Source organism: Mustelus asterias, chromosome 4 (assembly GCF_964213995.1).
Source record: "Mustelus asterias chromosome 4, sMusAst1.hap1.1, whole genome shotgun sequence".
NCBI lineage: Eukaryota > Metazoa > Chordata > Chondrichthyes > Carcharhiniformes > Triakidae > Mustelus > Mustelus asterias.
The window spans coordinates 140,216,242-140,229,001 of NC_135804.1; the positions used below are offsets into that span (position 1 = coordinate 140,216,242).

At 45.7% G+C, this 12,760-nt stretch overlaps 1 protein-coding gene across 1 annotated transcript in view; it reads left to right on the top strand.

Annotated features, from left to right (window-relative positions):
* The window catches only part of slc25a43 (solute carrier family 25 member 43), a 36,795-nt gene extending 29,403 nt beyond the window's left edge, over window positions 1–7,392 (top strand). Inside the window, exon 5 of the mRNA XM_078211809.1 lies at window positions 5,271–7,392. Coding sequence (XP_078067935.1) covers window positions 5,271–5,489 — 219 coding nt within the window. The 3' untranslated portion in view covers window positions 5,490–7,392. The remainder of the gene's footprint in view (window positions 1–5,270) is intronic.
* Window positions 7,393–12,760: the final 5,368 nt, after the last annotated feature.

The following is a 12,760-nucleotide window of genomic DNA, read 5'->3' on the forward strand; positions in this document are numbered from 1 at the left end:
ATCGTAACTGTCTAAATGTTTTTTAAAAGACAAAATTGTACCCACCTCTTTTACTACCTCTGGCAGCTTGTTCCAGACACTCACCACCCTCTGTGTGAAAAAAGTGCCCCTCTGGACCCTTTTGTATCTTTCGCCTCTCATCTTAAACCTATGCCCTCTAGTTTTAGACTCCCCTACCTTTGGGAAAAGATATTGACTATCTAGCTGATCTACGCCCCTCATTATTTTATAGACCTCTATAAGATCACCCCTCAGCCATCTACGCTCCAGAGAAAATAGTCCCAGTCTATCCAGCCTCTCCTTATAACTCAAACCATCAAGTCCTGGTCGCATCCTAGTAAATCTTTTCTGCACTCTTTCTAGTTTAATAATATCCTTTCTATAATAGGGTGGCCAGAACTGTACACAGTATTCCAAGTGTGGCTTTTTAAAAAAAAGAAGGGCGGCATGGACAAGTTGGGCTGAAGGGCCTGTTTCCATGCTGTAAACCTCTATGACTCTAACTTCAACAAGATGGCCCAACTCATGTTCATTAAAGTGGAATGACTGTTGACACCCACAAGTGTCTCCACCTTAGGAAGAGGTTCCAGGACGTGACAAAATAGGAACAGAAATAGGCCCTTCAACCTCTTCCGTCACCCAGTTAGTTGATCTGTATCTGAACTCAAAGCTTTCAGGATGGATCCCAATTCATGGGTGGCGGGAAAAGATGGGGGAGGGGCGGGGGCTGGAATAACCTTGGACAGATCCAAATAACCATAGACTATAGAATCCCTACGGTGCAGAAGGAGGCCATTCGGCCCATTGAGTCTGCACCAATTCTAGAAATGTCTTTGCCAGCAAGCAATTTTGGCATTTGAGGAGAATAGAGCCAAGTGTCTTCAGGGCTAGTGAATGTGGCACAAAGACAATGCCTCCAGCTACCCCGACAACACTGACTTTAAATGCGGTATGTGCAATTGATAATGCAAATCCAGACTTATCCTAATACCATACATGGAATGACATCAACCTAGACTGTACACTTATTTCTATGCTGAACACTTGTTTGTTGAAATGATAGGTTAATCTATCATCGTATCTCCATTTACCACCCTTAGTTCCAAAATCCTTACTATCCCCATCCGATCCAAGACTGGCCAATCTGCAACCTGAACAGTTTAGCTCTACTTTTAATGTGCTTGGAGCAGGAAGGATTGATCCAGCCACGCACCGTTGCTTAGGACTCTCACCAGCAGAACACGTGGGCCGAACTTGTGTCTAACAAACTTCTCCCACGTGTCCCTAAAAATTGCAGCCAGGCTTCGGACAATGCCATAGGCCCCCTGATAATCCAGAAGCTGACTGTCTGAAACAGGCAAGTGCACCGGCTGCCTAAGGTAAGGCCCTTTTTTAAAAACTGGCAGTGGCCAAGGCATCTTTGTTGACAATCAGCCTCATTGTCTCTGAATGAATGATGCACAATAATAGAGGAACAAAAATGAGAAAGAAAGGCAGGACGGGTGATAATTAATTGGGAGGAAAGTGATATCCCTGAGTTAGAAAGATTCAACTGTGAAGAGAAACGAAGAGCGATCAAATTTCCAGAAATATTATGTAATCTGTGTGGTTGTAATGTGGAGTTACAAATGATGACCCAGTGGTGGGAATTGAATTACCAGTGGTGGGAATTGAATCTGTTCCAATAGTTCAGATGCCTGGAAAAGCCTGTTTTTTTTTATTGTTCATACGACATGGACGTTGCTGCTAGGCCAGCATTTTATTGCCCATCCCTCATTGCCTGTGAGAAGGTGGTGGTGAGCTGCTTTCTTGAACCGCTACAGTCCATGTGCTGTAGGTACATCCACAGTGCTGTCAGGGAGGGAGTTTCAAGATTTTGACCCAGTGGCAGTGAAGGAATAGTGATGTATTTCCAGCTCAGGATAATGTGTAACATGGTGTTCCCATGTATCTGCTGCCCTTGTCCTTCTAGGTGATAGAGATCATGAGTTTGGAAGATGCTGTCGAAGGAGCAAACGTAAATATCAGAAAAAAAGAAAACCTATCACCAGGATTTGTATCAATACACTTGGTGTGCCTTCTGAATGGGGATAATAACCAGACTGTTTTGCTCTGCAAAGTGTGTTTAGTAGTCTACAATCTCCACGAAATGAGGCTTTTTTGTTTAACTCATTTTATTATATGCAAGAGCTATTTAAGAATTTACCATGGTGGAGTGTGGCGGGAGAGACGTGGGGTGGTCACAATGTCCAGACTGGAGCTGAGAATTGGGCTTGAGAGTTTTATAAAATTACAATGATGCAGCTACTGATCAACAGCTGCCGGAGAGACAGACATGGATGAAAAGCTTTTTGAATTATCTCTGCGTGAAGCCTCTTTGCAATCCCAAGAGGTGTTTGTAGCGCAGTAGCACCTGGTCACGCTGCTTTCTAATGTACTGCGTCCATCGGTGTTACATAAACTTGCTGAATATTATAGCTCTCAAAGTAATGGGCAAGCCATATAAAACATCCTCGTATGTGACTGAAGTGTGGATATAGAGAGTTGGCAGAAGGCTAAGGTGCAGTACCTCAAGGGTAGTACTTTCTGAACTGCTGCCGGTGCCACATGCTCGTGAGAGTAGGAATAGGAAGATTAGGCGAATGAATGCGTGGCTTGAGAGCTGGTGCAGTGCGCAGGGATTTAGATTTCTGGATGATTGGGATCTCTTCTGGGGCAGGGTGATCTCTTCAAGAGGGACAGGTTACACCTGAACTGGAGGGGGATTAATATCCTGGCGGGGACATTTGCTTGAGCCACTTGGGAGGGTTTAAACTAGTTTGGCAGTGGGGTGGGACCCAAAGCAGTAGAGAGACAGGAGAGAAGCTGAGAGTAGGAAGTTATAGTGTAAAGGCAGGTCAGTAATCCTAGTACTAGACAGGTCAGGCAAAAGCAGGGCTGAGAGCAAGGAAAGTCCAGATTAAACTGCATTTATTTCAATGCAAGAGGCCTGACAGGCAAAGCAGATGAACTCAGACACGGATAGGTACATGGGACTGGGATATTATTGCTATTACTGAAACATGGCTAAGGAAGGGACGGGACTGGCAGCTCCATGTTCCAGGGTACAGATGCTATAGGAAAGATAGAACAGGAGGTAAGAGAGGAGGGGGAGTTGCGTTTTTGATTAGGGAGAACATCACGGCAGAACTAAGAGGGGATATTTCTGAGGGTTCGCTGCCCACTGAGTCTATATGGGTAGAACTGAGAAATAGGAAGGGGGCGATTACTTTGATAAGATTATACTATAGGCCCCCAAATAGTCGGTGGGAAATTAAGGAGCAAATATATAATGAGATTACAGATAGCTCCAAGTAAAATAGGGTGATAATAGTAGGGGACTTTAACTTTCCCAACGTTGACTGGGACAGCCACAGTTTTAGGGGCTTGAATGGAGAAAAATTTGTTGAGTGTATTCGGGAGGAATTTCTCATTCAATATGTGGATGGCCCGACTAGATAGGGGGCAAAACTTGACCTCCTCTTGGGAAATAAGGAAGAGCAGGTGACAGAAGTGTTAGTGAGGGATCACTTTGGGACCATAAGAACATAAGAAATAGGAGCAGGAGTAGGCCATCTAGCCCCTCGAGCCTGCCCCGCCATTCAATAAGATCATGGCTGATCTGACGTGGATCAGTACCACTTACCCGCCTGATCCCCATAACCCTTAATTCCCTTACCGATCAGGAATCCATCCATCCGCGCTTTAAACATATTCAGCGAGGTAGCCTCCACCACCTCAGTGGGCAGAGAATTCCAGAGATTCACCACCCTCTGGGAGAAGAAGTTCCTCCTCAACTCTATCTTAAACCGACCCCCCTTTATTTTGAGGCTGTGTCCTCTAGTTTTAACTTCCTTACTAAGTGGAAAGAATCTCTCCGCCTCCACCCTATCCAGCCCCCGCATTATCTTATAAGTCTCCATAAGATCCCCCCTCATCCTTCTAAACTCCAACGAGTACAAACCCAATCTCCTCAGCCTCTCCTCATAATCCAAACCCCTCATCTCCGGTATCAACCTGGTGAACCTTCTCTGCACTCCCTCCAATGCCAATATATCCTTCCTCATATAAGGGGACCAATACTGCACACAGTATTCCAGCTGCGGCCTCACCAATGCCCTGTACAGGTGCATCAAGACATCCCTGCTTTTATATTCTATCCCCCTCGCAATATAGGCCAACATCCCATTTGCCTTCTTGATCACCTGTTGTACCTGCAGACTGGGCTTTTGCGTCTCATGCACAAGGACCCCCAGGTCCCTTTGCACGGTAGCATGTTTTAATTTGTTTCCATTGAGATAGTAATCCCATTTGTTATTATTTCCTCCAAAGTGTATAACCTCGCATTTCTCAACGTTATACTCCATTTGCCATATCCTCGCCCACTCACTCAGCCTGTCCAAATCTCTCTGCAGATCTTCTCCGTCCTCCACACGATTCACTTTTCCACTTATCTTTGTGTCGTCTGCAAACTTCGTTACCCTACACTCCGTCCCCTCCTCCAGATCATCTATATAAATGGTAAACAGTTGCGGCCCGAGTACCGATCCCTGCGGCACGCCACTAGTTACCTTCCTCCAACCGGAAAAACACCCATTTATTCCGACTCTTTGCTTCCTGTCGGATAGCCAGTCCCCAATCCACTTTAACACACTACCCTCAACTCCGTGTGCCCTAATCTTCTTCAGCAGTGACCATAATTCCATTAGTTTTAAGATAGCTATGGATAATGATAGGTCTGGCCCAAAAGTTAAAATTCTAAATTGGGGCAAGGCCAATTGATGAAGAAGCAGCTCTCCGAAAGCTCATGATTCCAAATAAACCTGTTGTATCTTTTCCCAAACAAGGTAGGGGAGTTTAAAACTAAAGGGCATGGGTTTAAGGTGAGAGGGGAGAGATACAAAAGGGTCCAGAGGGGCAATTTTTCACAGAGTATGGCGAGTGTCTGGAACGAGCTGCCAGAGATAGTAGTAGAGGTGGGTACAATTTTAAAAAGTATTTAGACTGTAACATGGGTAAGATGAGTTTAGAGGGATATGGGCTAAACGTGGGCAATTGGGACCAGCTTAATGGTAAAAACTGGGCAGCATGGACAAGTTGGGCCAAAGGGCCTGTTTACATGCTATAAACCTATATGACTCTCAAGTACGCTTGTTGGGGAGAGCCGTCTATTCATTTTTAAGCTTTTGCCCTTTTACCCGCCTGTTCTAACCAATGCTCTTAATTCACAGATCATCCCCTATTATGGTCTGATGTTCAGCACATTCGAGTTCTGTAAACGGGTTTGTCTCTACAAGAATGGCTACATTGTGTCCCCCATGAGCTATCGGCTCAGCCCAGGAGTGGACCAGAGCTTGGGGGCCGAGGAGCTCCAGGAACTGCGGAGGTTGATCAGAGAGAAGAGTTTTGAGACCAACCGACCCACACTAGGCACCAAATGGTGGGGTTGAGGAAACAGTCTGCAGAGGCTGTGACAGGATATTTGTTCACCTCAAGTGACCTTTTACCTCAAGGCTCAAAAGAATCTTTCACTTCAAAGACCGTATGTTTCTCCTGTCTGTGTCAGACTAAGCTAACATATCAACCAGTTAGATGCCCAGTTGAATAATGGAGATGGCATCTTTTACTGAGCTAACTTGGGTCCTTATTGAGTGAATGGGGCAGGCCACTATCAATGTGCAAGACTCAAACTTCAATGACTTATCCTGAGCTATTTACATGATAATACACAAGTTACTTTTCATTTTATGTGCCTCATATTCTTGAGGTAAAGTGTGGACATTGACTGCACCCGTCAATAGGTAGCTGGTAACAAGAAACAGTGGAATGGTATTTAAGGTGCCAGTATTAGACCAGACATGAGGGCGAAGTGATACTAAAATCATTTGTAAGACCAGAAAAAAACTTGCATTTTACATTGTGCCTTAACAAAGAAAAATGTCGCTTCACTGAGGAAATGGCCAATTTCATGCGAACTGAAGTGAGATTAGAATGTGTGAGCATGTACATCCCAGGCATGCAGTGTGCAGTTATCAATTTCCCAGATTCTGAGAGAATGCAACACTCATGTACCACAGTACTGACGCTTACAGATTAACTCAGCATTAAAAGAAAAAAATAGTCTAGTAAGCAAAGATGTACAGAGCAAGAAACTGAACTCCATGTTTGTAAATGATGATCTTTAGTTTCTCTGGTCAGCACAGTTCCACTTTATGACCTTGTCTGAAACCTGAATTTTACCGCCTCGCCCGCCCGAGGCTCGTAAGATCCCACCCGAGGCCAACGGAGAATGCCGTTCTGCGAGCCTTGTCCGCCCCCGGGCGGCACGGTACCACGGTGGTTAGCACTGCTGCTTCACAGCTCCAGGGACCTGGGTTCGAATCCCAGCTCGGGTCGCTGTCTGTGTGGAGTTTGCACATTCTCCTCGTGTCTGCGTGGGTTTCCTCCGGGTGCTCTGGTTTCCTCCCACAGTCCAAAGATGTGCGGGCTAGGTTGATTGGCCATGCTAAATTGCCCCTTAATGTCCCGGGATGCATAGGTTAGAGGGGTTAGTGGGTAAATATGTAGGGATATGGGGGTAGGGGCTGGGTGGGATTGTGGTTGGTGCAGACTTGATGGGCTGAATGGCCCCTTTCTGCACTGTAGGATTCTATGATTCTCTATGATTCTCATAATTGAATTTCCCCAATTCTGGGCCGGGTGTGCCAGTAAAATTCCAGCACTGAAGTCTAAGCAAATTATGAATGAACCAAAGAATAGCAGGGTTGAACTGATGCAGTGAACAAGTATTCATACTAAGCAATAATACTGGGTAATTCTTATCGACTAACATCCTGTTCATTGGATTGCACAAACTTGAATTACTCATTTAGTCTCCACTCCTCTGTAACAGAGTATGAAATGGTAAATTTTATTTTTAGAACAAATTGCCCTGTGATCTGTCAGTTTCCGTGTTTAAGCAATAGCAGAACCATGCACTGTAATCACCGCAAACTGAATTCAATATTACGTTTAGATTCTCCACGTCAACCACTTTTTTATATCCATAATGAGACCAAAGGTAGAATTCTGATCATGTTCCCCATTTTTAATGACGGATTAAGTTTTATGTCTATTGCATGTAATAAATGTTTACACATTTAATCAGTGTCTATTGCAGATTAGCTCAACAAATGTACAGTATATTGTCGTAAATCATTTACCTCACAGACATGTGACATCCCGTGATATTTGTCGCTTGTTTTATGTAGTATGACTCTGTTCTCTCATTTGTCTGATTTTCTTAAAAGCCATTGGATAGGGTGCTTTTACAAAACAGTCTAACCATTAAACCACTCGGCACTTGAATCTGAAGTAACCATGGCATTCCTACTCGCATCGTTTCCCTTCAATTTGATTTGATTTATTATTATCACGTGTATTAGCAAACAGTGAAAAGTATTGTTTCTTGCGCACTATACAGACAAAGCATACCGTTCATAGAGAAGGAAAGGAGGCGGTGCAGTATATAGTGTTACAGCCATAGCTAGGATGTAGAGAAAGATCAACTTAATATAAGGTAGGTCCATTCAAAAGTCTGACAGCAGCAGGGAAGAAGCTGCCCTTGAATCGCTTGGTACGTGACCTCAGACTTTTGTACCTTTTTCCTGACAGAAGAAGGTGGAAGAGAGAATGTCTGGAATGCAAGGGGTCCTTGATTATGCTGGCTGCTTTTCTGAGGCAGCGGGAAGTGTAGACGGAGTCAATGGATGGGAGGCTGGTTTGTGTGATGGACTGGGCTTCGTTCACAATCCCTTGTAGCTTCTTGCGTGGTTTTTCTCCCTTCAGGAAAATGGCACCCTAATTGTGACCAGTTAACTCGGGCATGAGCAGGGGTTGAATTCGAGATCTTCCTTGTCTGAATGTTTTAGTGTTGCATTCTATGCCACATTTGACAATCAAACAAACTACTCAATATATCCTGTGTTAGGGTTGCAGTGATTGTTCTTGGTATGTTACTAGGGTACTGCAGGGATCGGTGCTAGCACCCCAGTTATTCACAATATATATTAATGATTTAGATGAGGGAACTAAATGCAATATTTCCACACAAAGCTGGGTGGGAGGGTGAGCTGTGAGGAGGATGCAGAGATGCACCAGTGTGATTTGGACAAGCTAAGTGGGCAAATGCAGTATAATGTGGATAAATGTCTAAGCAAATTATCCACTTTAGTAGAAAAAAACCAAAAGACAGATTATTATCTGAACGGCTATAGATTGAGAGAGAGAGGAATGTACAACAAGGCCTGGGTGTCTTCATACACCAGTCGCTGAAGGTAAGCGTGCAGGTGCAGCAGGCAGTAAAGAAGGCAAATGGTATGTTGGCCTTCACAGTGAGAGGATTCGAGTACAGGAGCGGGGATGTCTTGCTGCAATCATACAGGGCCTTGGTGAGACCACACCTGGAATATTGGGTGTGATTTTTGCACTAACTCACAGTCTGCGGGAATGGCGGCGTGGGCTCAGAATCCGGAAAGCGCGATTCGTGCTGGCGAGTTTCAGTGTTCCAATCTTCCCAGCCTCTCATCAGCGAGTGGTGTGAAACACGTGGCGGGACTGCAGAACGCTCATTTTAATATATTAACATGTCATTAGTGAGCGATCTCTCTGGGATTCCTCCCCCCTCAAATAATACCCCTCACCAGATATTCAGTGGGTGCCAGTGTGATGTCACCATTTACAACAGCTCCACATATGGAAAGGCAGTGGCATAGTGGTAATGCTCTGGGGATCCAAGTTCAAATCCCACTATGGCAGGTGGTGGAATTTGAATTCAATTAAATATCTGGAATTAGAAGTCTAATGATGACCATGAAACCAATGTTCATTGTCATAAAAACTCATCTGGTTCACCACTGTCCTTTTGGGGAAGGATATCTGCCATCCTTACCCGGTCTGGCCTATGTGTGACTCCAGAGCCACAGCAATGTGGTTGACTCTCAAATTCCCTCTGAAATGGAGGGCAGTTAGGGATGGACAATAAATGCTGGCCCAGTCAGTGATGGCCGCAAACGAATAGAAAAAAAAAAACCTGATACCTTCAGCTCCGAAGGGGATTACAGAGATAAGCACTCTGGCAGCCATCACCCTCCGGCGTGTTCTCTGCTCAGGGGGCATCACAGAGATTATGGAAGACACTGATAAGTGCAACTTGGGGGTGGGAGGTCCCACAATCGCCATATCAGGGGAGGGATCCACAGGGGGCACTTGCAGATTTTAACCTTCCCTTCATTTCAGGGTGCCCCTGAAACTATATGGAACATGTAGAGATATGAGGGCAGTGCGGATTAGGTTATTGAGTTGGATGATCAGTCATGATCATAATGGTTGGTGGAGCAGGCTCAAAAGGACTAATGGCCCACTCCTCTTATTTTCTATGTTTCTAAGACTTAGTAAGTCAAAAATATGAAAATGTGATGTTACTGGGACTGTAAGATTTGACTTATAAAGAGAAGCTGGATAGACTGGGACAGTGCGCTAATCATAGAATCCCTACAGTGCAGAAGGAGGCCATTCAAGTCTGCACCGACCACAATCCCACCCAGGCCCTATTCCCATAACCTTTCATATTTACCCTGCTAATCCCCCTGACACTAGGATTAATTGAACATGGCCAATCAACCTAACCTGCACATCTTTGGACTGTGGGAGGAAACTGGAGCACCTGGAGGAAACCCACACAGACACGGGGAGAACATGCAAACTCCACACAGTCACCAGAGGCCGGAATTGAATCCGGCTCACTGGTGCTGTGAGCCAGCAGTGCTAACCACTGTGCCACTCTGCCACCATGTCTCCACGAAGCCCGACTTAGCTGGCTTTAGGAACAACAGGTGTGGCCCGCTCCACGAACTGTATGGGTCTTATTATTCCCAGCTTTTCCAGGCATTCCAATTCTGACTTTTCCAATCAGGGCTATGGAACTGATCACACTCTAAAATACTTAGGTGTAACATTGGAGTCGTCAAAGATCTCAGCCTTAGTTCCCTTTGTTTTACCAAGCCCTTCCAGGAAGACTTCAGGGTACTTATTGATGACTTCATTCAGTCCACCCCACACCCAGCCTGAAAATTTCCAGCCAGTTCCGTCTGGTGTGTTGGAGCCAATCTCTCCCCATAAGACTAGGTCCTTATCCCTGTACAATGATGAGTGGAAGTCAAGCTGACTGCTGCCTGTAAGTCACTAGAGTTGCCGAAATGCCCTTTATCTGCAATGGTTCCCCCGCATAGGTGGTCAGTCTGGTCTTTGTGCTTTCTAAGTTCAGGAGCTGAATACCAGCATGGAGGGGATTATAAATCTTCTCTCCAATAATGGAGACCACAGCCCCCATATCCACTTCCATTTTAATGGCTGGCCATTTAGTAACACCTCTACCATTACGGGGGCAATCTTTGTCATGGAGGTATGATTTAATTGCATTGTCCCTGTTCCTGGTAGGGGCCTATCTGCAAGGTACAGTACTGGCCTTGGCCTTTTCTTGAAACAGCATGCATGCATTTTGAATATCCCTCTCTTAGCCTCGACTATGGTCTTCTGCAACACTTGTAATAGTCCACCATCTGCCATCTACAACTTTCTGTCTAGTGATGCGATTCGGGCTCCACCACTGTCAAGGATTCTGAGATATCTTACTGATACCATTCCTCTCAGTTGAGGTTGCATGAGGACTCTCCCCACAATTGGAGAACACTGCTATCTAAGTAAAGTAAAAAGTAAAGTATATTTGTTAGTCACCAGTGAGGCTTACATTAACGCTGCAATGAAGTTACCGTGAAATTCCCCTAGTCGCCACAGTCCGGCTCCTGTTCAGGTCAATGCACCTAACCAGCACATCTTTCAGAATGTGGGAGGAAACTGGAGCACCTGGAGGAAACCCACGCAGACATGGGGAGAACGTGCAAACTGCACACAGACAGTGATCCAAGCCAGGAATCGAACCCAGGTCCCTAGCACTGTGAAGCAGCAGTGCTAACCACTGTGCTACCGTGCCACCCACTTCTGATATCTCCTGCAGTGCCTGAGCTCCTTTCTCTGCATTCTCCAATGATAGAGCTGTCCCAGTGCCCTCTTTAGATCCAAATTGGGTTCTGCCAATTTTTTTTTTTAGACTGTCGTGTTGTTAATTCCACAGACCAGTCTATCTCGCAACATGTCGTTCAGGAGTGGCCTGAATTCAGTGAGCTGCCAATTTTTGCAACAAGATCAGAAACTCAGGGGTATGCCTTGCCATGTTAAAGTGGTATTGTTGGAGTATTATGGAAGGTTTCAGGTCATTATCACCTTTCACCAAGTCCATCAATTCATTAAAGGTTTTGAATCAGGAGCATTCAGATCGGTCAGGCTTTTTGATTGCACTCATGTTCAGGACCCCACGTGCTGTCAACAGGATCACTTTCTGCTTCTCGTCCCCCTCAATATTATTGGCCTGAAAACTGTAACAAATGTGCTCTGTGTACTGGACCAAGTCTTCTATGCTTGCATCATAGAGGAATTTCACAGTAACTTCATTGCAGTGTTAATGCAAGCCTCACTTGTGACTAATAAATAAACTTTACTTTAGGCTTCAAATTTACCAAAAAGAGGCATTTTTCTTACCAGAGGATTAATTGTCTTGACAGTAAAGATGGTCTAGAGGGAAGAAAAACTCGCTTTACTCCTCGTCGCCAGTGTAATAATCTTACCGAGGCCAGTCCTCTTTCATTATCACCCTTTTTTGACAGTGTATTCTGAATACCATTCAGCAGTTGTGCAGGTCAGTCCCCTGGGTGGAGCCAGCTTGTTTTAAAACCCCCACCCCACTGTTCCTTCCCTATTGGATGAGCCTCCACTTGCCTAATAAGGGAGCTTGGGGGGTATGGGGTGTCAGGGAGGGGTAGTACCTCTGGTGGGGGAACATGTCGCGTCCTTTTCAGGGCGGTTTGTCCGCCTTTGGTCCCCACCTGGCATTCAGCTCTCACCTGTGGCTCCCCGTAGCTGTTTGCATGCGACAGCGGCCACACCCCGGGCAACGGCTTCAACAAGCCGGCTAAACCAGGTGAGGGTAGCCTACGGGTCTCAACCGTCGGTGAGTCAGGGAGATATCTATCCCAGCATGTGAAGACAGACTCCGGAGGATTGAGCAGATGAGACAAATGGAAGGTCCAACGGTCGAGAAGGCGGTCTCTGCAAACGTTGTGGAATGCGAAGAGCAGGACAAGACACAGAAGATGTCCTGGTCATCCACTGCGCCTAGTCCCATCTCCAGCCATCTGTCTTGCCACTGGATCCAGGTGGGAATTGGGAAGAGAGAGTGAGGCTGTCGCTGCGCAACTCTCCCTCACTTTAATCCAAATCAATGCGCTAGTCTCGACACCATCATCACCTGTTCTGTTCAACTTTTGAAGTCCTGTGGCAATGGGCGAGTGACGAAGCAGCAGGTGTGGATACACTGGGAGCTGTAGTCACGGACCTGCACACAGGTGAATCAGGTCTAATGGTCGTTTTCCACTGACCGAAGCAGCAGTGAAACTCAGCGTCTACCTGGGCGGCTGAGAACGCACTGCTCACCTCTGTAGAATATGGTGTCGAGGTCCTCATCGACAACGATGGACGAACAACAACATGGGGAGCTTACATTCCACGAGACCCATGGGAGATCTATTGATGATCCCCCAAGGCCATCATAACACCTACCCCTCCATAC